Source organism: Nerophis ophidion, linkage group LG14, assembly GCF_033978795.1.
Source record: "Nerophis ophidion isolate RoL-2023_Sa linkage group LG14, RoL_Noph_v1.0, whole genome shotgun sequence".
Classification (NCBI taxonomy): domain Eukaryota; kingdom Metazoa; phylum Chordata; class Actinopteri; order Syngnathiformes; family Syngnathidae; genus Nerophis; species Nerophis ophidion.
The window spans coordinates 12,033,973-12,054,573 of NC_084624.1; the positions used below are offsets into that span (position 1 = coordinate 12,033,973).

General features: G+C 41.0%; 1 protein-coding gene across 1 annotated transcript; it reads left to right on the forward strand.

The window, feature by feature from the left end:
• The first annotated feature begins 4,204 nt into the window (after positions 1–4,204).
• Positions 4,205–16,390, forward strand: gadd45aa (growth arrest and DNA-damage-inducible, alpha, a). The gene is made up of 4 exons (XM_061919846.1): positions 4,205–4,364; positions 4,666–4,767; positions 14,040–14,256; positions 15,732–16,390. The coding sequence occupies exons 1-4, from the start codon at positions 4,315–4,317 to the stop codon at positions 15,843–15,845; spliced, it is 483 nt and encodes a 160-aa protein (XP_061775830.1). The 5' UTR covers positions 4,205–4,314; the 3' UTR covers positions 15,846–16,390.
• Positions 16,391–20,601: the final 4,211 nt, after the last annotated feature.

Below are 20,601 nucleotides of genomic sequence, written 5' to 3' on the forward strand. Positions count from 1 at the left end.
ATTATTCAACCCCCACACAATTTTGGTGTTTTAGCAAGTTGGACATTTATTCCGTATTTTGTTTATAGTCATATCAAATAAAGATGTGTCAAATAGACAAATGCAACTTGAATTACAACATTATATTTTGTAACATACCAAACAGTGTCATTTCTCTTAATATGTCATTGACAAAATTGTTCAACCCCTTGAAGATCATAACTCTTAACAGAATCTGAATAAGGTCTTTTCAATCAGGTGTTGAAAACACCTGTAGATGTGATTAAAACCGTAACGAGCAACAATTAAACTGATTGAAAAAGACTGACGCTCAGCTTCTTGTAGATGGTCAATGGTGTATTTGCAACATGGTGAAGTCCAGGGAGTGGTCAAAGAAGTCAAGAGAGGAGGTAATTTCTCTTCATAAGAAAGGATATGGATGTAAGAAAAAAATAGCAAAGACATTACACATTCCAAAAGACACAGTTGGGAGCATAATTCGCAAATTTAAAGCTAAAGGCACAGTGGAAACACTATCTGGGTGTGGTAGAAAGAGGATGCTGTGAAGCGTACAGTGGTGAAAAACCCCCGGGTAACAGCTGAGGAACTACAACAGGACATTGCAGAGAGGGGAACGCAGGTTTCGTCCCAGACAATAAGGCGCACACTACCAGATGAAGGCCTCCATGCCAGAACTCCCAGGCGCACCCCACTTCTGACTACCAGGCACAAGAAAAATAGACTCCAGTATGCCAAAAAGCATCTGGATAAACCCCAAAGGTTTTGGGAAACTGTTCTAAGGACTGATGAGACAAAAGTGGAACTCTTTGGGCCTATGAATCAACGTTATGTCTGGAGGAGAAAAAATGAAGCTTACAAAGAGAAGAACACCTTGCCTACTGTTAAGCATGGTGGGGGGTCAATCATGCTCTGGGGCTGTTTCTCTGCCTCAGGCACCGGGAATCTCCAGCGCGTTCAAGGCATTATGAATTCTATTTCCTAGCAGGATATATTAGCTGCAAATGTCATGAAGTCAGTGACCAAGCTGAGGCTTGGGAGACCTTGGACCTTCCAACAGGACAAGGATCCCAAGCACACCTCCAAATCAACATCAGAGTGGTCGCAGAAGAAGGGCTAGAAGACTCCGGAGTGGCCTTCACAGTCGCCAGACCTAAATCCTATAGAAAAGCTGTGGTGGGACTTTAAGAAGGCAGTTGCAGCACGCAAGTCCAAGAATATGAATGAACTGGAGGCCTTTGCCCAAGAGCATGGGTGTCAAACTCTGGTCCGCCGTGTAATTTAATTTGGCCCTTGAGGCAATATCAATTTAGCATTAGAGCTGGCCCGCCGGTGTTATACAGCGTCGGTAACGCTGTAACACCGCATTCACCGCTAATACTCATACTTGCCAACCCTCCTAATTTTCCCGGTAGACTCCCGAAGTTCAGTGCCCCTTCCGAAAATCTCCCAGGGCCACCATTCTCCCGAATTTCTACCGATTTCCACCTGGACAACTATATTGGGGGCGTGCATTTAAGGCACTGCCTTTAGCGTTCTCTACAAACTGTCGTCACGTCCGCTTTTCCTCCATACTAACAGCGTGTCACATAATATTTGTGGCTTTTACACACACACACACACACACACACACACACACACACACACACACACACAAGTGAATGCAACGCATACTTGGTCAACAGCCATACAGGTCACACCGAGGGTGGCCGTATAAACAACTTTAGCACTGTTACAAATATGCGCCACACTGTGAACCCACACCAAACAAAAATGACAGACACATTTCGGGTGAACATCCGCACCGTAACACAACAGAACAAATACCCAGAATCCCTTGCAGCACTAACTCTTCCGGGAAACTTCCAGCACACTGACCAATAATTAACGTTTTATTCACGCATTTTCTCTTGCTACTTCAAGGCTTGAATGTTTTGTTCATTCAATATTGTTATTTTATTTTCAAATTTATTATTAGCCTGTGGGAAAAAAATTGAAATTTACCTCAGAAGATTGCAAATAGAAAAAAAAGGCATAACATTATTTAAATTATTTTTTGATATGCCATTGATATTTTTTAATTATTATTATTATTATTTAAAACTGGATTTTGCATGTCACTAAAGTTATATAAGCCTTGCTTGTTCAATATTCAATGCAAAACTTGTTTGGGTCCCAATTAAAAGGTTATTTTGTTCAACCTTGGCCGGCGGCTTTGTTCCGTTTAAAATTTTGGCCCACTCTGTATATGAGTTTGACACCCCTGGGCTAAAATACCTGTAGATGGTTGCAAGAAGCTTATGTATCACATTTGAAGGATGTCATTACTGCCAAAGGGTGTTCTACTAAGTACTAAAGATGCATGTAACTAGGGGGTTGAATCATTTTGTCAATGAGATATTAAGAGAAATGACACTGTTTGGTATGTTACAAAATATAATGTCATTCAAGTTGCATTTGTCTATTTAATGCAGGGGTCGGGAACCTTTTTGGCTGAGAGAGCCATGAAAGCCAAATATTTTTAAATGTATTTCCGTGAGAGCCATATGATATTTTTTAACACTGAATACAACTAAATGCGCGCATTTTTAAGTACGACCAACATTTTTCAAATGTAATAAGTATCTTGTCCTTTTTGATAACACTTATTCTGAAGCTAACCAATAATCAATAAAATGAATACTTCTTACCATGAATGGGACTTCTAGAAAACGGATGGACGGATTAGAAATGATTGCGAATGTTTTATATTTTGAACGTTGTTTTTAACACTGTGAATGCAGCTAAAATAGGCTCCAGCACCCCTCCGCGACCCGAACGGGACAGGCGGTAGAAAATGGATGGATGGATGGATTACCAGCGGAATTATTCATCACTTATCGTGTTAAGCAATATTAGCTAAGATTCATCCGAGAGCCAGATGCAGTAATCAAAAGAGCCACAGGTTCCCTACCTCTGATTTAATAAAATAAATAAATGGGTTGTACTTGTATAGTGCTTTTCTACCTTCAAGGTACTCAAAGTGCTGTGACACTACTTCCACATTTACCCATTCACACACTGATGGAGGGAGCTGCCATGCAAGGCGCTAACCAGCACCCATCAGGAGCAAGGGTGAAGTGTCTTGCTCAGGACACAACGGACGTGACGAGGTTGGTACTAGGTGGGGATCGAACCAGGGACCCTCGGGTTGCGCACGGCCACTCTTCCACTGTGCCACGCATCTTTATCTGATATGACTCTTTATCTGATATGACTATAAACAAAATACGGAATAAATGTCCAACTTGGGCTTCACGGTGGCAGAAGGGGTTAGTGCGTCTGCCTCACAATACGAAGGTCCTGCAGTCCTGGGTTCAAATCCAGGCTCAGGATCTTTCTGTGTGGAGTTTGCATGTTCTCCCCGTGAATGCGTGGGTTCCCTCCGGGTACTCCGGCTTCCTCCCACTTCCAAAGACATGCACCTGGGGATAGGTTGATTGGCAACACTAAATTGGCCCTAGTGTGTGAATGTGAGTGTGAATGTTGTCTGTCTATCTGTGTTGGCCCTGCGATGAGGTGGCTACTTGTCCAGGGTGTACCCCGCCTTCTGCCCGATTGTAGCTGAGATAGGCGCCAGCGCCCCCCGCAACCCTAAAAAGGGAATAAGCGGTAGAAAATGGATGGATGGCTGGATGGATGTCCAACTTGCTAAAACAGTGGTCCCCAACCACTGGGCTGTGCCCCGATTAGTACCGGGCCGCAGAAGATTTTTTAATTAATTTTTATTAAAAAAAAATAAAAAAAATGTTTTTATTTTTTTATTAAATCAACATAAAAAACACAATATACACTTACAATTAGTGCACCAACCACAAAAACCTCCCCTTTTCATGACAAAAACGTCCCTTTTTCATGACAAAAAAAAAAAAAAAAAAAAAAAAACCCGGGCCACGGGACAAATTATGAAGCATTGACCGGTCCGCGGGTACAAAAAGGTTGGGGACCACTGTGCTAAAACACTAAAATTATGTGGGGGTTGAACAATTTTGATCATAACTGTAGACTAGATGTGACCAATCTAAATCCAAGACTAGATATGACTTAGTTGTAACAAACATGGCTGCAGTTACACGAGCAGTCCAGCGGGCGACAGGCTTCTTCCTCGCTAGTGGAATTAACACAGGACCAATGGCAGCGGCCTCAATAACATGCGCCCTCCCACAACCTGCGTGGTGTCAGCCCCACACACACTTGACGTGAAAGTGCTGGACTTCCACCTCAGTCAGTGGCAGGACAGCGAACACGACAGTCGGCTCTAGCGTGGACCTGGATTTGATGTACACCATGACATTTGAGGAATTAAGTGGGGATTACTCTCAAGAAAGGTATTTGCCACTTTTTCTTTTTTTTTTGACGTGTGCGTGTGTTTTTTTTGACGCGTCATGCAAAAAAAAAAAAACCCCAAAACTGGCCACTTTCAGGTCACGTGACGTTTTTTTTGTTCTTTGCATAACGGCTCAAAGAGATTGGGAAAAAAAGGGTCAAAATGTTCCTTCTTTCATCTCACTCTCTCCCTCGCTCGCCCCCACGAGCTCCGTGCAGTCCACCGGCCACGGACGCACGCTGCGGGCTCATGGTGTCCCGTCTCCTGCATCTCTTCGTAACATTTCTGGGGGTGTTTTGCAGAATGGATTCAGTGGCCAAAGCTTTAGAGGAAGTTCTGGGCAGAGCCCTGGCGAGAGGGTGCACCACCGTGGGCGTCTACGAAGCTGCCAAGTCCCTCAACGAGTAAGTACACGTTGCGGACTCCCGTGGGTTATTGTGCACTTTTCCGTGTGCACGGAACTTTCCTTGCCATCGTCATAGCATCCCGTGCCCATTGATCGATGGATTGATTGAGACTTGTATTAGTAGATTGCACAGTACATATTCCGTGCATCCATCCATCCATTTTCTACCGCTTATTCCCTTTCGGGGTCGCGGGGGGCGCTGGCGCCTATCTCAGCTACAATCGGGCGGAAGGCGGGGTACACCCTGGACAAGTCGCCACCTCATCGCAGGGCCAACACAGATAGACAGACAACATTCACACTCACATATTCCGTGCAATTGACCACTAAATGGTGTTGATTGATTGAGACTTGTATTAGTAGATTGCACAGTACATCCATCCATCCATCTTCTTCCGCTTATCCGAGGTCGTGTCGCGGGGCAGCAGCCTAAGTAGGGAAGCCTAGACTTCCCTCTCCCCATCCACTTAGTCCAGCTCTTCCCGGATTGATTGATTAATTGAGACTCTCATTAGCAGATTGCACAGTACAGTACATCTATCCAACCATCTTTTTCCGCTTATCCGAGGTCGGGTCACGGGGGCAGCAGCCTAAGCAGGGAAGCCCAGACTTCCCTTTCCCCAGCCACTTCGTCCAGCTCTTCCCGGATTGATTGAGACTTTTATTAGTAGATTGCACAGTACAGTACATCCATCCATCCATCCATTTTCTTCCGCTTATCCGAGGTCGGGTTGCGGGGGCAGCAGCCTAAGCAGGGAAGCCCAGACTTCCCTTTCCCCAGCCACTTCGTCCAGCTCTTCCCGGATTGATTGAGACTTTTATTAGTAGATTGCACAATACAGTACATCCATCCATCGATTTTCTTCCGCTTATCAGAGGTCGGGTTGCGGGGGCAGCAGCCTAAGCAGGGAAGCCCAGACTTCCCTTTCCCCAGCCACTTCGTCCAGCTCTTCCCGGATTGATTGAGACTTTTATTAGTAGATTGCACAGTACAGTACATCCATCCATTTTCTTCCGTTTATCAGAGGTCGGGTTGCGGGGGCAGCAGCCTAAGCAGGGAAGCCCAGACTTCCCTTTCTCCAGCCACTTCGTCCAGCTCTTCCCGGATTGATTGAGAATTTTATTAGTAGATTGCACAGTACAGTACATCCATCCATCCATCCATTTTCTTCCGCTTATCCGAGGTCGGGTTGCGGGGGCAGCAGCCTAAGCAGGGAAGCCCAGACTTCCCTTTCCCCAGCCACTTCGTCCAGCTCTTCCCGGATTGATTGATTGAGACTTTTATTAGTAGATTGCACAGTACAATACATCCATCCATCCATCCTCTTCCGCTTAGCCGAGGTCGGGTCGCGGGGGCAGCAGCCTAAGCAGGGAAGCCCAGACTTCCTCCCCCCCAGCCACTTCGTCCAGCTCTTCTTGGATTGATTGATTGAGACTTCTACTAGTAGAATGCACAGTACAGTATATCCATCTATCCATCCATCTTCTTCCACTTATCTGAGGTCGGGTCACGGGGGCAGCAGCCCAAGCAGAGAAGCCCAGACTTTTCTCTCTCCCCAGCCACTTTGTCCAGCTCTTCCCCGGATTGATTGATTGATTGGATTGTCCATCCATCCATCCATTTTCTACCGCTTATTCCCTTTCGGGGTCGCAGGGGGCGCTGGCGCCTATCTCAGCTACAATCGGGCAGAAGGCAGCGTACACCCTGGACAAGTCGCCACCTCATCGCACGTTGATTTGATTGATTGAGACTTAAATTAGTAGATTGCACAGTACATATTCCGTGCAATTGACCACTAAATGGTGTTGATTAATTGATTGACTTGAGACTTGTATTAGTAGATTGCACAGTACATATTCCGTGCAATTGACCACTAAACGGTGTTGATTAATTGATTGATTGATTGACTTGAGACTTGTATTAGTAGATTGCACAGTACAATACATCCATCCATCTTCTTCCGCTTATCTGAGGTCAGGTCGCGGGGGCAGCAGCCTAAGCAGGGAAGCCCGGACTTCCCTCTCCCCAGCCACTCCATCCAGCTCTTCCCAGATTGATTGAGACTTAAATTAGTAGATTGCACTGTACATATTCCGTGCAATTGACCACTAAATGGTGTTGATTAATTGATTGATTGATTGACTTGAGACTTGTATTAGTAGATTGCACAGTACATATTCCGTGCAATTGACCACTAAACGGTGTTGATTAATTGATTGATTGATTGATTGACTTGAGACTTGTATTAGTAGATTGCACAGTACAGTACATCCATCCATCTTCTTCCGCTTATCTGAGGTCAGGTCGCGGGGGCAGCAGCCTAAGCAGGGAAGCCCGGACTTCCCTCTCCCCAGCCACTCCGTCCAGCTCTTCCCAGATTGATTGAGACTTTAATTAGTAGATTGCACAGTACATATTCCGTGCAATGGACCACTAAATGGTGTTGATTAATTGATTGATTGAGCATTTTATTAGTAGATTGTACAGTGCAGTGTTCATCGTGTGAGGCAATGCAAATTAAACAATAGAAAAAACGGTTTGAATTGGTCCAGGTTATCGGGGACTGCCCTTACTGACGGACAGGTGTCGCCGTGTGACTGCAGCCAAGCACGTAAAAAAAAAAAAAAAACGTCTCCATGGCAACGTCTCCCGTCACTTTCACTCATTTGCCGCTTTTCCACTAACGCAGGGGTAGGCAACCCAGAACGTTGAAAGAGCCATTTTGGACCCAAGTAACACAACGCATTCATATAAAACTTGCGGGCCGAACTAACATTAAACTTTTATATTAAGGTGGGGGCCGCAAAATAACGTCTCGCGGGCCGCATGTCTGAGACCCCTGATGTAAACAAACTACGGTGAGTTCAAGGGCCGGCATAATTAGTTGGACAAAACGGCGCTCGCCAAATAAAGTGTCATGTTTGTCCTCTTGCAGAAACCATATTAAAACAAAAAATACATTTTTTTCCCCTCTCTTTAGAGCCACTAAGGCGGCGCTAAAGAGCCGCGGGTTGCTGATCCCCGGTCTAGGGTTGTACTTGCCTGGAGGTGTTCTTTTAGTGCGGTTTTGAAGGAGGATAGAGATGCATTTTCTTTTACACCTGTTGTGGCATAGAAGAATAATGAGTTAAGACCTTTTGCTAGATCGGACTCTAGGTTTAACGTGGTTTGTGGAGCTCCCCCTGGTGTTGTGGTTACGGCGGTCATTTACGGTACGGATGTAGTTTGACACGTACTTCGGTATCAGGGAGGTGTAGTGGATTTTATAGACCAGGCTCAGTGCAAGTTGTTTTACAATCGTCATAGCTACGTGGGCCCAAGTTTGCAATGTCATGTCAGCCAGGCTATGTAATGCACGTTTTATTTAATACTTGGTTTTACGCAGTGGCGTTCCGTGCGTTTCCCACCTAGGCCTCCAGTGATGACATCAATGATTACCCCTCAAAATACCATTATTGACACATGACCATTGCTGGAGAAATACTAGACAGGAACACGTTTACACACGACTGGGCATTGTACAAAACGGGTTATATTCTGGCGCATTTAAAAATCAATAAACCCGCATCAAAACATACCGCCACATCTATTCGTGCATCTGGTTTTGTGGTAGGAATGTCTCATCGACAAAAAAGCGATCCATATATACAAAATCAACCATATTTATACTCAAATCTTAAAAATATATTTACAAATACACGTTTATTTATACAAACTCTTGATTAATTTGTATGCCATATTTTTATATTTATAAACACGTATTATATTCATCACAATACACCACAATATTCATCAATTTAAATTGAAAAAAAACATTTTAAACTTCAAAAAATAAAAAAATAAAATATCTGAACTCACATTTACAGCTGAGCTAGCTTCCGGGGTTGGCCGACATGGTCTCACAAGATGTAGTTTCTCTTTAAATATCCCTCTTGAAATTGGCCTTGCAAATATGTGTGTTGTTTTGTCTAATCATAAACGAATCAGACGAGGCGTGCCGAGCTGAGTTCTCAAAGTTTACTCCACAAGGTGCTCGTCAAAAACATCCATGGCTACATTAAACCTAAACGGGGCTACTGTGGCATGCTGGGTAATGGTGTTCTTATGTTACCTGGCTCATAGCATCACAACATATTTGCCTTAGGCCATCTAGAAGGCTTTACTGACAACGTGTGATCTGATTGGCTTTCGCAACTGTCTATCAACTCTATGTGCTCGTTACATTTTACGTAGAACATGATTTTATGTAACAGTACAAGAATATTGCAAAGTTTATTATTACCCAACTTGCAACCTTAGAAGCTGCTCAGTGGCCTTGTGGTTAGAGTGTCCGCCCTGCGATCGGTAGGTCGTGAGTTCAAACCCCGGCGGAGTCATAACAAAGACTATAAAAATGGCCCCCATTACCTCCCTGCTTGGCACTCAGCATCAAAGGTTGGAATTGGGGGTTAAAATCCCCAAAATGATTCCCGAGCGTGGCCACCGCCGCTGCTCACTGCTCCCCTCCCTCCGCCTCGTACACCAAAGAATCGCTTATCAAGCGATAAGTGTTTTATTTTCCAACGTCCCAGCACGGTGTTACTGTTCAAACTTTGTGTAACGTTACAGCGGCCAAAAAAATAGGAACTATACTCGTCAAGTCAGTATTTCTCGACCATTGTCGGGCCTGAAAATGTCTTTTTCCCAGCTGTGGTAATACACGTTTCCACCACTTGTGGCAGTAATGACAATAGCAAATAAAATGAAGAAGCCAGGAGCGACAGTCAAACGAGTTGACTGAAGTGGTGAAGCTTTATTTTCATTTGTACTTTAACTTTATTAACACTTTTAGTTGAATATACTCATTAATTTAGTTTGTTTTAGCACAACATAATCAATGTTTGTCAGTTATTTGAGTCCCTTCTTATGCTGTATATCAGGTTAGTACTTTGTTTTTCTATTCAGCCTAACCCTGGCCAAGGTTCATGTGGTAAATTAATGTTAATTCATTATCTTTGTGATTAACATATTCATTTACATTATTTGACTAGGTTGTAAACTGTAATTAGGTTAAATTTATTGAGTTAATACGATTAAAATCAAGATTACCAATTAGATGTTAATATTTGAGTGGGCTCCTCTGTAGTGAAAAAGTTGCGCCAAAAGGTTAAGAACCCCTGTGTTAATTAAAAACCTCTACCTGGTTTTTATTGACTATTTAGGCCTACTACGCTACTGTATTTTAATGTTGGTCGTTGTGGTGAAACTTGGACTGAGAACCACTGGTGTATATTACACCTGCGTGTTAGTCATTTTGTGCAAAGTCCGTTAGCTGCGTCACACATTTGCATTCTTGACAACCTTTTGTTATGCACATGCACTATTTAGTGTGTACACTTTATACGCACAACTTTGTATTTTGGACATTCTGCGCACAACTTTGTATTTTACACATTCTGCACCGCAACTTTGTATTTTACACGTTTTGCACACAACTTTGTATTTTACACGGTCTGCACTACAACTTTGTGTATTACATGTTTTACAGACAACTTTGTGTATTACACGTTTTGCAGACAACTTGTGTATTACACGTTTTGCACACAACTTGGTATTTTACACGTTTTGCAGACAACTTGGTGTTTTACACGTTTTGCAGACAACTTTGTGTTTTACACGTTTTGCAGACAACTTTGTGTTTTACACGTTTTGGACACAACTTTGTGTATTACACGTTTTGCACACAACTTTGTGTTTTACACGTTTTGCACACAACTTTGTGTTTTACACGTTTTGCACACAACTTTGTGTTTTACACATTTTGCACACAACTTGGTATTTTACACATTTTGCACACAACTTGGTATTTTACACGTTTTGCACACAACTTGGTATTTTACACGTTTTGCACACAACTTTGTAATTTACATGTTTTACACACAACTTTGTATTTTACACGGTCTGCACTACAAATTGGTAATTTACACGTTTTGCACACAACTTGGTATTTTACACGTTTTGCACACAACTTTGTGCTTTACACGTTTTGCACACAACTTTGTGTTTTACACGTTTTGCACACAACTTTGTGTTTTACACGTTTTGCACACAACTTTGTGTTTTACACGTTCCGCACTACAAGTTGGTATTTTACACGTTCCGCACTACAAGTTGATATTTTATACATTCCGCACCACAACTTTGTATTTTACACATTTTGCACACAACTTTGTATTTTACACGGTCTGCACTACAACTTTGTGTATTACATGTTTTGCAGACAACTTTGTGTATTACACGTTTTGCAGACAACTTTGTGTATTACACGTTTTGCACACAACTTTGTGTATTACACGTTTTGCACGTTTTACCATGAATTGATTAACGTGGACCCCGACTTAAACAAGTTGAAAAACTTATTCGGGTGTTACCATTTAGTGGTCAATTGTACGGAATATGTACTGTACTGTGCAATCTACTAATAAAAGTATCAATCAATCAATCAATCACACAACTTTGTGTATTACACGTTTTGCACACAACTTTGTGTATTACACGTTTTGCACACAACTTTGTGTTTTACACGTTTTGCACACAACTTTGTGTTTTACACGTTTTGCACACAACTTTGTGTTTTACACGTTTTGCACACAACTTTGTGTTTTACACGTTTTGCACACAACTTTGTGTTTTACACGTTTTGCACACAACTTTGTGTTTTACACGTTTTGCACACAACTTTGTAATTTACACGTTTTGCACACAACTTTGTAATTTACACGTTTTGCACACAACTTTGTGTTTTACAGGTTTTGCACACAACTTTGTATTTTACACATTTTACACCCATCTTTGTATTTTACACGTTTTACACCCATCTTTGTATTTTACACGTTTTGCACCCAACTATGTATTTTACACGTTTTGCACCCAACTTTGTATTTTACACGTTTTGCACCCAACTTTGTATTTTACACGTTTTGCACCCAACTTTGTATTTTACACGTTTTGCACCCAACTTTGTATTTTACACGTTTTGCACCCAACTTTGTATTTTACACGTTTTGCACCCAACTTTGTATTTTACACGTTTTGCACCCAACTTTGTATTTTACACGTTTTGCACCCAACTTTGTATTTTACACGTTTTGCACCCAACTTTGTATTTTACACGTTTTGCACCCAACTTTGTATTTTACACGTTTTGCACCCAACTTTGTATTTTACACGTTTTGCACCCAACTTTGTATTTTACACGTTTTGCACCCAACTTTGTATTTTACACGTTTTGCACCCAACTTTGTATTTTACACGTTTTGCACCCAACTTTGTATTTTACACGTTTTGCACCCAACTTGGTATTTTACACGTTTTGCACCCAACTTGGTATTTTACACGTTTTGCACCCAACTTGGTATTTTACACGTTTTGCACCCAACTTGGTATTTTACACGTTTTGCACCCAACTTGGTATTTTACACATTGTGCACCCAACTTGGTATTTTACACATTGTGCACCCAACTTGGTATTTTACACATTGTGCACCCAACTTGGTATTTTACACATTGTGCACCCAACTTGGTATTTTACACATTGTGCACCCAACTTGGTATTTTACACATTGTGCACCCAACTTGGTATTTTACACATTGTGCACACAACTTGGTATTTTACACATTGTGCACACAACTTGGTATTTTACACATTGTGCACACAACTTGGTATTTTACACATTGTGCACACAACTTGGTATTTTACACATTGTGCACACAACTTGGTATTTTACACATTGTGCACACAACTTGGTATTTTACACATTGTGCACACAACTTGGTATTTTACACATTGTGCACACAACTTGGTATTTTGCACATTGTGCACACAACTTGGTATTTTGCACATTGTGCACACAACTTGGTATTTTGCACATTGTGCACACAACTTGGTATTTTGCACATTGTGCACACAACTTGGTATTTACACATTGTGCACACAACTTGGTATTTTACACATTGTGCACACAACTTGGTATTTACACATTGTGCACACAACTTGGTATTTACACATTGTGCACACAACTTGGTATTTACACGTTCCGCACCACAACTTGGTATTTTGCACATTGTGCACACAACTTGGTATTTTGCACATTGTGCACACAACTTGGTATTTTGCACATTGTGCACACAACTTGCTATTTTGCACATTCCGCACAAAACTTGGTAGTTTACACATTCTGCACCACAACTTGATATTTTCAACATTGTCCACACAACTTAGTATTTTACACATTGTGCACACAACTTGGTATTTTACACATTCTGCACACAACTTGGTAGTGTACACATTCTACACTAAAGGTGATATTGTACACATTGTGCACACAACTTGGTATTTCACACATTCTTCACCACAACTTGGTATTTTACACATTGTGCACACAACTTGGTATTTTGCACATTGTGCACACAACTTGGTATTTTGAATATTGTGCACACAACTTTGTATTTTGAATATTGTGCACACAACTTGGTATTTTACATATTGTGCACACAACTTGGTATTTTGAATATTGTGCACACAACTTGGTATTTTGAATATTGTGCACACAACTTGGTATTTTGAATATTGTGCACACAACTTGGTATCTTACACATTGTGCACACAACTTGGTATCTTACACATTGTGCACACAACTTGGTATCTTACACATTGTGCACACAACTTGGTATTTTACACATTGTGCACACAACTTGGTAGTTTACACATTCTGCACTAAAGTTGATATTGTACATATTGTGCACACAACTTGGTATTTTACACATTGTGCACACAAGATGGTATTTTATACATTGTGCACACAAGATGGTATTTTATACATTGTGCACACGAATTGGTATTTTACATATTGTGCACACTACTTGGTATCTTACACATTGTGCACACAACTTGGTATTTTACATATTGTGCACACAACTTGGTATTTTACACATTGTGCACACAACTTGGTAGTTTACACATTCTGCACTAAAGTTGATATTGTACATATTGTGCACACAACTTGGTATTTTACACATTGTGCACACAAATTGGTATTTTTTGCACAGTATCTTGCTCCCACAGCCTTTACCAACTGTCTTAGTGTTCGCACAGGACACATTGTAGTTTGTGCGGAGATGTCTCCTGGTAGTGTGCTCGCCGCGTAACGCACGTTCTGCACGTTGTATTGGCTACATGATGTACTTTGTCAGACGCACAATAAGTCTCCATTGTCATCCTTCCCCCACAGGGACCCTGATAACGTGGTCCTGTGCATCTTGGCCACCGATGACGAAGAGGACGTGGCCTTGCAGATCCACTTCACGCTCATTCAGGCCTTCTGCTGCGAGAATGACATCAACATCCTGAGAGTCAACAACACCCGGCGCCTGGCAGAAATACTTGGCGGAGGGGGTGGTAAACAGAACGGCGGGGAGCCCCTGGACCTCCACTGTGTCCTCGTCACGGTAAGTGTAACGTTGTACAAGTGCATTATTTATAGCAGGGGCTATAAATAAAACGGCGTCCTCAGTTTGGCCCACAAGACGTCACAAGTGTAATTAGGGCCAACAGCTTTATTTTGAAGAGGCGACAGTCTAATTGCTACACGTTTGCTGCCAGTAAATCCATATCAATGACCATAAATGGAACATTGAAGTTTCCACAGCACAGCATTCACTTATATGACCCAACCCAAACGACCTTTCCCCCACTTGGCACAAACTGCGACCAACATAGAAGTACTACACACACAGTCACACGTTACACAACTTGCTCACTGAACTTTGTGCGCATTATGAAATAAAAAAATGTCCAAGCACTTTACATAATTCGAAAATTACACCCGTTTAAAGCCACTACAATGCATGATGGGAAAAATGCACCACTGTGCCACAGTTATCCATGTTTGGTGCATTTTAACTGCCTGATATCACTGTTTGGTGACAAAACTTGAAAGAGGTCGTCTTGGAAGTAAATGTTAAAAGTCAAATTTTTCACCCATTCTTATTATATATATATATATATATATATATATATATATATATATATATATATATATATATAGTACTTTATTGAGTCCTTCAGGAGAGTTCTTTCAGGAAAATTTAGATTCCAGCAGCAGTGTACAGAGTTGAGATCAATTAAAAAAAAAAAAAAAAAAATATATATATATATATAGTACTTTATTGAGTCCTTCAGGAGAGTTCCTTCAGGAAAATTAAAATTCCAGCAGGTGTGTACAGAGTTGAGATCAATTAAAAAAAAAAAATAAATAAAAAAAAAATAAATAAATAAATATATATATATATGTATATACACGTGTGTGTATATATGTATAAACACGTGTGTGTGTATGTATATATATATATATACATATATATGTATAGTATATACACGTGTGTGTGTATATGTATGTATGTGTCTGTGCATATATGTACTATGTATGTGTATATATATATATATATATATATATATATATACACATATACAGTATGCGTATGTATATATGTATGTTTTTATATATAATACATATTTTCATATATGTATGTATACATATATACACACATGTGTATGTATATATATGTATATAGATATGCATGTGTGTGTGTATATATATATCTATATATTCATTATATCTATATACTGCACACATACAGGCTATATATATATATATACATCAATGTACACACACACACACATGCATTCATATAGTTACTTTCTGTGCTTTTGGCTTCTTTTAGCCCAATGTGGCCCCAAGTCAAAAAGTTTGGACACCCCCTGTTTAAAGCAACATGAAGGGGGAAAACTGCGGTGCCTTCAGGGGAAGCCGCACACTCGGGAGGAATGTGGTCCTAGGAACCACCTCATGTTCACGTCCTCCCACACAGAGGCTTCTTGTGCTTGGCCGGCACGTGTGACTCACCTGCCCTCTTCTTTCCAGAGCCCGGAGTCGTCGTCATGGCAGGACACGGCGCTGAGCAAGGTGAAGCACTTCTGCAGCGAGTGCCGATGTCTGGACCAGTGGGTGCCAGTCATCAACCTGCCTGAACGATGAAACCTCGCCGCACCTGCCAAGAAAAGCCAATCAAGTCCAAGAATCAGCACAAGAATGGACATTCTATCACGAGCGAATCGAGCTCCAAATCTCTACTCGGGTCGGACTAACGACCCTGTTGAGTAGATGGGATCCGTTTAAAAAAAAAAGGAAAAAAAAAAAAAAAGTGGGAAGGCTTTTTCCACCGGTTTTGGAGTTTTTGTCCATCAGTTGTGACAATGGAGAGGAGATGGCCGCCCGCTTTGTGTTGTGGTGACGTCCAAAAAGGGAGCTTGTGGCGCGGCGAGGGATTACATCACACGTGTTTGTCCGCCGTGACGCGTTGAGCGAATGTGGCGCGAGAGCAGAAGAGCGTGGAGCGCAACCAAGCACTGGACTATTTCACGTGTTCTTCTTATTGATGATTTCAAAAGGGAAGGGCTGGTTAGTGTTCCAATGCCAGCACTTGTGTTACCTTTCTAAGTTATTTGCAAACCTATTTAAGTATATTTATGTGCCTTTTTTTTTTTTACACTTGCAGATCAATAAAAAGACGTTTGTTTGGAGCCAGAAGCCTTGTTTCTTTGTGGAGCATTGTGACCTTTAGCATGTGCTTGTAAAGCGCGGTCACGTGCCCATCACGGGGGTCACGTTGGCCCCCGTGGCCTCACTGCCGTCTGAGCTACAGAGAACAATAATCTCACTGCACGGGCTTCTGGCTGGGTCAGCAGGACCCCGGCCATTCATCCAAACACCCTCCCCTTTCCACAACTCTCTCCTGACGTGTCGCTGCCGCAGGAGCGAGTTTTACTTATTACAGTGGGGCAAAAAAAGTATTTAGTCAGCCAGCGATCGTGCAAGTTCTCCCACTTCAAAGGATGACAGAGGTCTGGAATTTTCATCATAGGTACACTTCAACTGTGAGAGACAGAATGTGGGAAAAAAAATTCACATTGTAGGAATTTTAAAGAATTTATTTGTAAATTATGGTGGAAAATAAGTATTTGGTCAACCATTCAAAGCTCTCACTGATGGAAGGAGGTTCCATCTATCCATCCATCTTCCGCTTATCCGAGGTCGGGTCGCGGGGGCAGCAGCCTAAGCAGGGAAACCCAGACTTCCCTTTCCCCAGCCACTTCGTCTAGCTCTTCCTGGGGGATCCCGAGGTGTTTCCAGGCCAGCCGGGAGACATAGTCTTCCCAACGTGTCCTGGGTCTTCCCCGTGGCCTCCTACCGGTTGGACGTGCCCTAAACACCTCTCTAGGGAGGCGTTCGGGTGGCATCCTGACCAGATGCCCGAACCACCTCATCTGGCTCCTCTCCATGTGGAGGAGCAGCGGCTTTACTTTGAGTTCCTCCCGGATGGCAGAGCTTCTCACCCTATCTCTAAGGGAGAGACCTGCCACACGGCGGAGAAATCTTGTCCTTTCGGTCAAAACCCAAAGCTCATGACCATAGGTGAGGATGGTAAATTGAGAGCTTTGCCTTCCGGCTCAGCTCCTTCTTCACCACAACGGATCGGTACAACGTCCACATTACTGAAGACGCCGCACCGATCCGCCTGTCGATCTCACGATCCACTCTTCCCTCACTCGTGAACAAGACTCCTAGGTACTTGAACTCCTCCACTTGGGGCAGGGTCTCCTCCCCAACCCGGAGATGGCATTCCACCCTTTTCCACGCGAGAACCATGGACTCGGACTTGGAGGTGCTGATTCTCATTCCGGTCGCTTCACACTCGGCTGCAAACCGATCCAGTGAAAGCTGAAGATCCCGGTCAGATGAAGCCATCAGGACCACATCATCTGCCAAAAGCAGAGACCTAATCCTGTGGTCACCAAGGAAGGAGGTTTTGGCTCAAAATCTCACGATACATGGCCCCATTCATTCTTTCCTTAACACGGATCAATCGTCCTGTCCCCTTAGCAGAAAAACAGCCCCAAAGCATGATGCTTCCACCCCCATGCTTCACAGTAGGTATGGTGTTCTTGGGATGCAACTCAGTATTCTTCTTCCTCCAAACACCACGAGTTGAGTTTATACCAAAAAGTTCTATTTTGGTTTCATCTGACCACATGACATTCTCCCAATCCTCTGCTGTATCATCCATGATCCGCTTTGGACTGGACTCTCGCGGCTGTGTTGGATCCATTATGGATTGAACTTTCACAGTATCATGTTAGACCCGCTCGACATCCATTGCGTTCGTCCTCTACAAGGTTCTCATAGTCATTATTGTCACCGACGTCCCACTGGGTGTGAGTTTTTCCTTGCCCTTATGTGGGCCTACCGAGGATGTCGTAGTGGTTTGTGTTGTGGTTTGTGCAGCCCTTTGAGACACTAGTGATTTAGGGCTATATAAGTGAAGTGAATTATATTTATAAGTGAAGTGAATTATAATTATATAGCGCTTTTCTCAAAGTGACTTTTTACATAGTGAAACCCAATATCTAATTTTTAAATTTAAACCAGTGTGGGTGCCACTGGGAGCAGGTGGGTAAAGTGTCTTGCCCAAGGACACAACGGCAGTGACTAGGATGGCAGAAGCGGGGATCGAACCTGCAACCCTCAAGTTGCTGGCACGGCCGGTCTTCCAACCGAGCTATACCGCTCTAAGTAAACAGATTGTTTGATTGATGTATCCATTTTGGTATAAACTCAACTGGTGGTGTTTGGAGGAAGAAGAATACTGAGTTGCATCCCAAGAAAACCATACCTACTGTAAAGCATGGGGGTGGAAACATCATGCTTTGGGGCTGTTTTTCTGCTAAGGAGACAGGACGATTGATCCGTGTTAAGGAAAGAATGAATGGGGCCATGTATCATCGGATTTGGAGCCAAAACCTCCTTCCATCAGTGAGAGCTTTGAATGGTTGACCAAATACTTATTTTCCACCATAATTTACAAATAAATTCTTTAAAATTCCTGGATTTTTTTTCCCACATTCTGTCTCACAGTTGAAGTGTACCTATGATGAAAATTACAGACCTCTGTCATCCTTTGAAGTGGGAGAACTTGCACAATCGCTGGCTGACTAAATACTTTTTTTGCTCCACTGTAGCTTTGCACGTTCACCATCCAAACAACGTCCCGTTCACCAGAAAAGCCCGGCTTTGCACTCAAGGAGGACTGCGTCGCCCCCCCCCCACCCTTTCCTGCGCACAGGTGATGTCACCAGGTTGGCGTCATACGGGCAATACCTCGATGAGTCACGATCACGAGAGGAAAAGTGGCACAAGATATGTGACAATGAGGTTGCAGAAAGTCTTTGTGACCATATTTGTTCAAGATGCAACTGGAAAATACCCCAGTGTGACGTTCCACAAGGAATTGAGTCTTTTCAATGACAACCCAGTCCCAGTTGTGAACTGTTCTTTTTCTTTTTTTGTACAGATGTAGCCCAGTCTGCATGTGCAACTGGACTAGAAAATGAGTCAAAGTAAAAGGAAATTTAGCAGCATTTGGATTTTTTTTATTATTTAAAAAAAAAAACCACATATTTTATTTTTCCTACATTTTATATGTAAAACTAACTATACACACACACATCATGCTTTTTATATATATATATATATATATATATATATATATATATATATATATATATTTTTTTTTTTTTTTTTTATATGTAAAACTTTAGAATAAATGAATCAATTAATCCAAATTATATATATATGTGTATACATGTATGTATACATAAAATATCGACTTTATTTTTAAATTAGATGTATACATATATACATATATATATATATATATGTATATATAAATACACACATATATTTATGTATAACTACTTTATTTATAAATTGTATTAATTTTTTAATATATATATATATTTTTTTTTATTCTGATTCATTTACCTTAAACTGTTTTACATATAAATCCAAATTAAAATAAAAAAAAAAGTACAATTTAATATATATATAAAATATTTTTTATTTTGGATTAATTTATTTGATAATTTTTTTTAATTAAACTACTTTATTGTTATAAAGTAGCTTAAAAAAAATAAAAATAAAATATATATATATATTTTTTATATATACATATATATATATATATATATATATATATATAAAATATTCTTTGATTTGGATTATTTTATTAATTTAATTAAACTACTTTATTATAATAAAGTACTTATATATATATATATGTATATATATATATATATATATATATAATTTTTAAATTTGGATTAATTTATTTAATACTTTTGTTTAATTAAACTACTTTATTGTTATAAAGTAGTTTAAAAAATAAATAAATATATGTATATAAATAAAATATTCTTTGCTTTGGATTATTTTATTTTATTAATTTAATTAAAATACTTTATGGCGCAGTGGAATAGTGGCCGTGCGCAACCCGAGGGTCCCTGGTTCAAATCCCACCTAGTACCAACTTCGTCACGTCCGTTGTGTCCTGAGCAAGACACTTCACCCTTGCTCCTGATGGGTGCTGGTTGGCGCCTTGCATGGCAGCTCCCTCCATCAGTGTGTGAATGTGTGTGTGAATGGGTAAATGTGGAAGTAGTGTCAAAGCGCTTTGTGTACCTTGAAGGTAGAAAAGCGCTATACAAATACAACCCATTTTATTTATTTACCCATTTATATATATATATATATATATATATATATATATATATAGAATTTTTAAATATGGATTAATTTTTTGAATTAAACTACTTTATTTTTATAAAGTAGTTTATATATATATATATATATATATATATATATATATATATAACTATTTTATATATATTGTAACGAG

What these genes read in the sequence shown, in the direction of transcription:
- gadd45aa (XM_061919846.1), top strand. Translation starts at nt 4,315, where the DNA reads ATGTACACCATGACATTTGAGGAATTAAGTGGGGATTACTCTCAAGAA. An exon ending in GGGGATTACTCTCAAGAAAG is followed by an intron (nt 4,365 to 4,665) that starts GTATTTGCCACT and finishes GGTGTTTTGCAG; the next exon opens with AATGGATTCAGTGGCCAAAG. An exon ending in TCCACTGTGTCCTCGTCACG is followed by an intron (nt 14,257 to 15,731) that starts GTAAGTGTAACG and finishes TCTTCTTTCCAG; the next exon opens with AGCCCGGAGTCGTCGTCATG.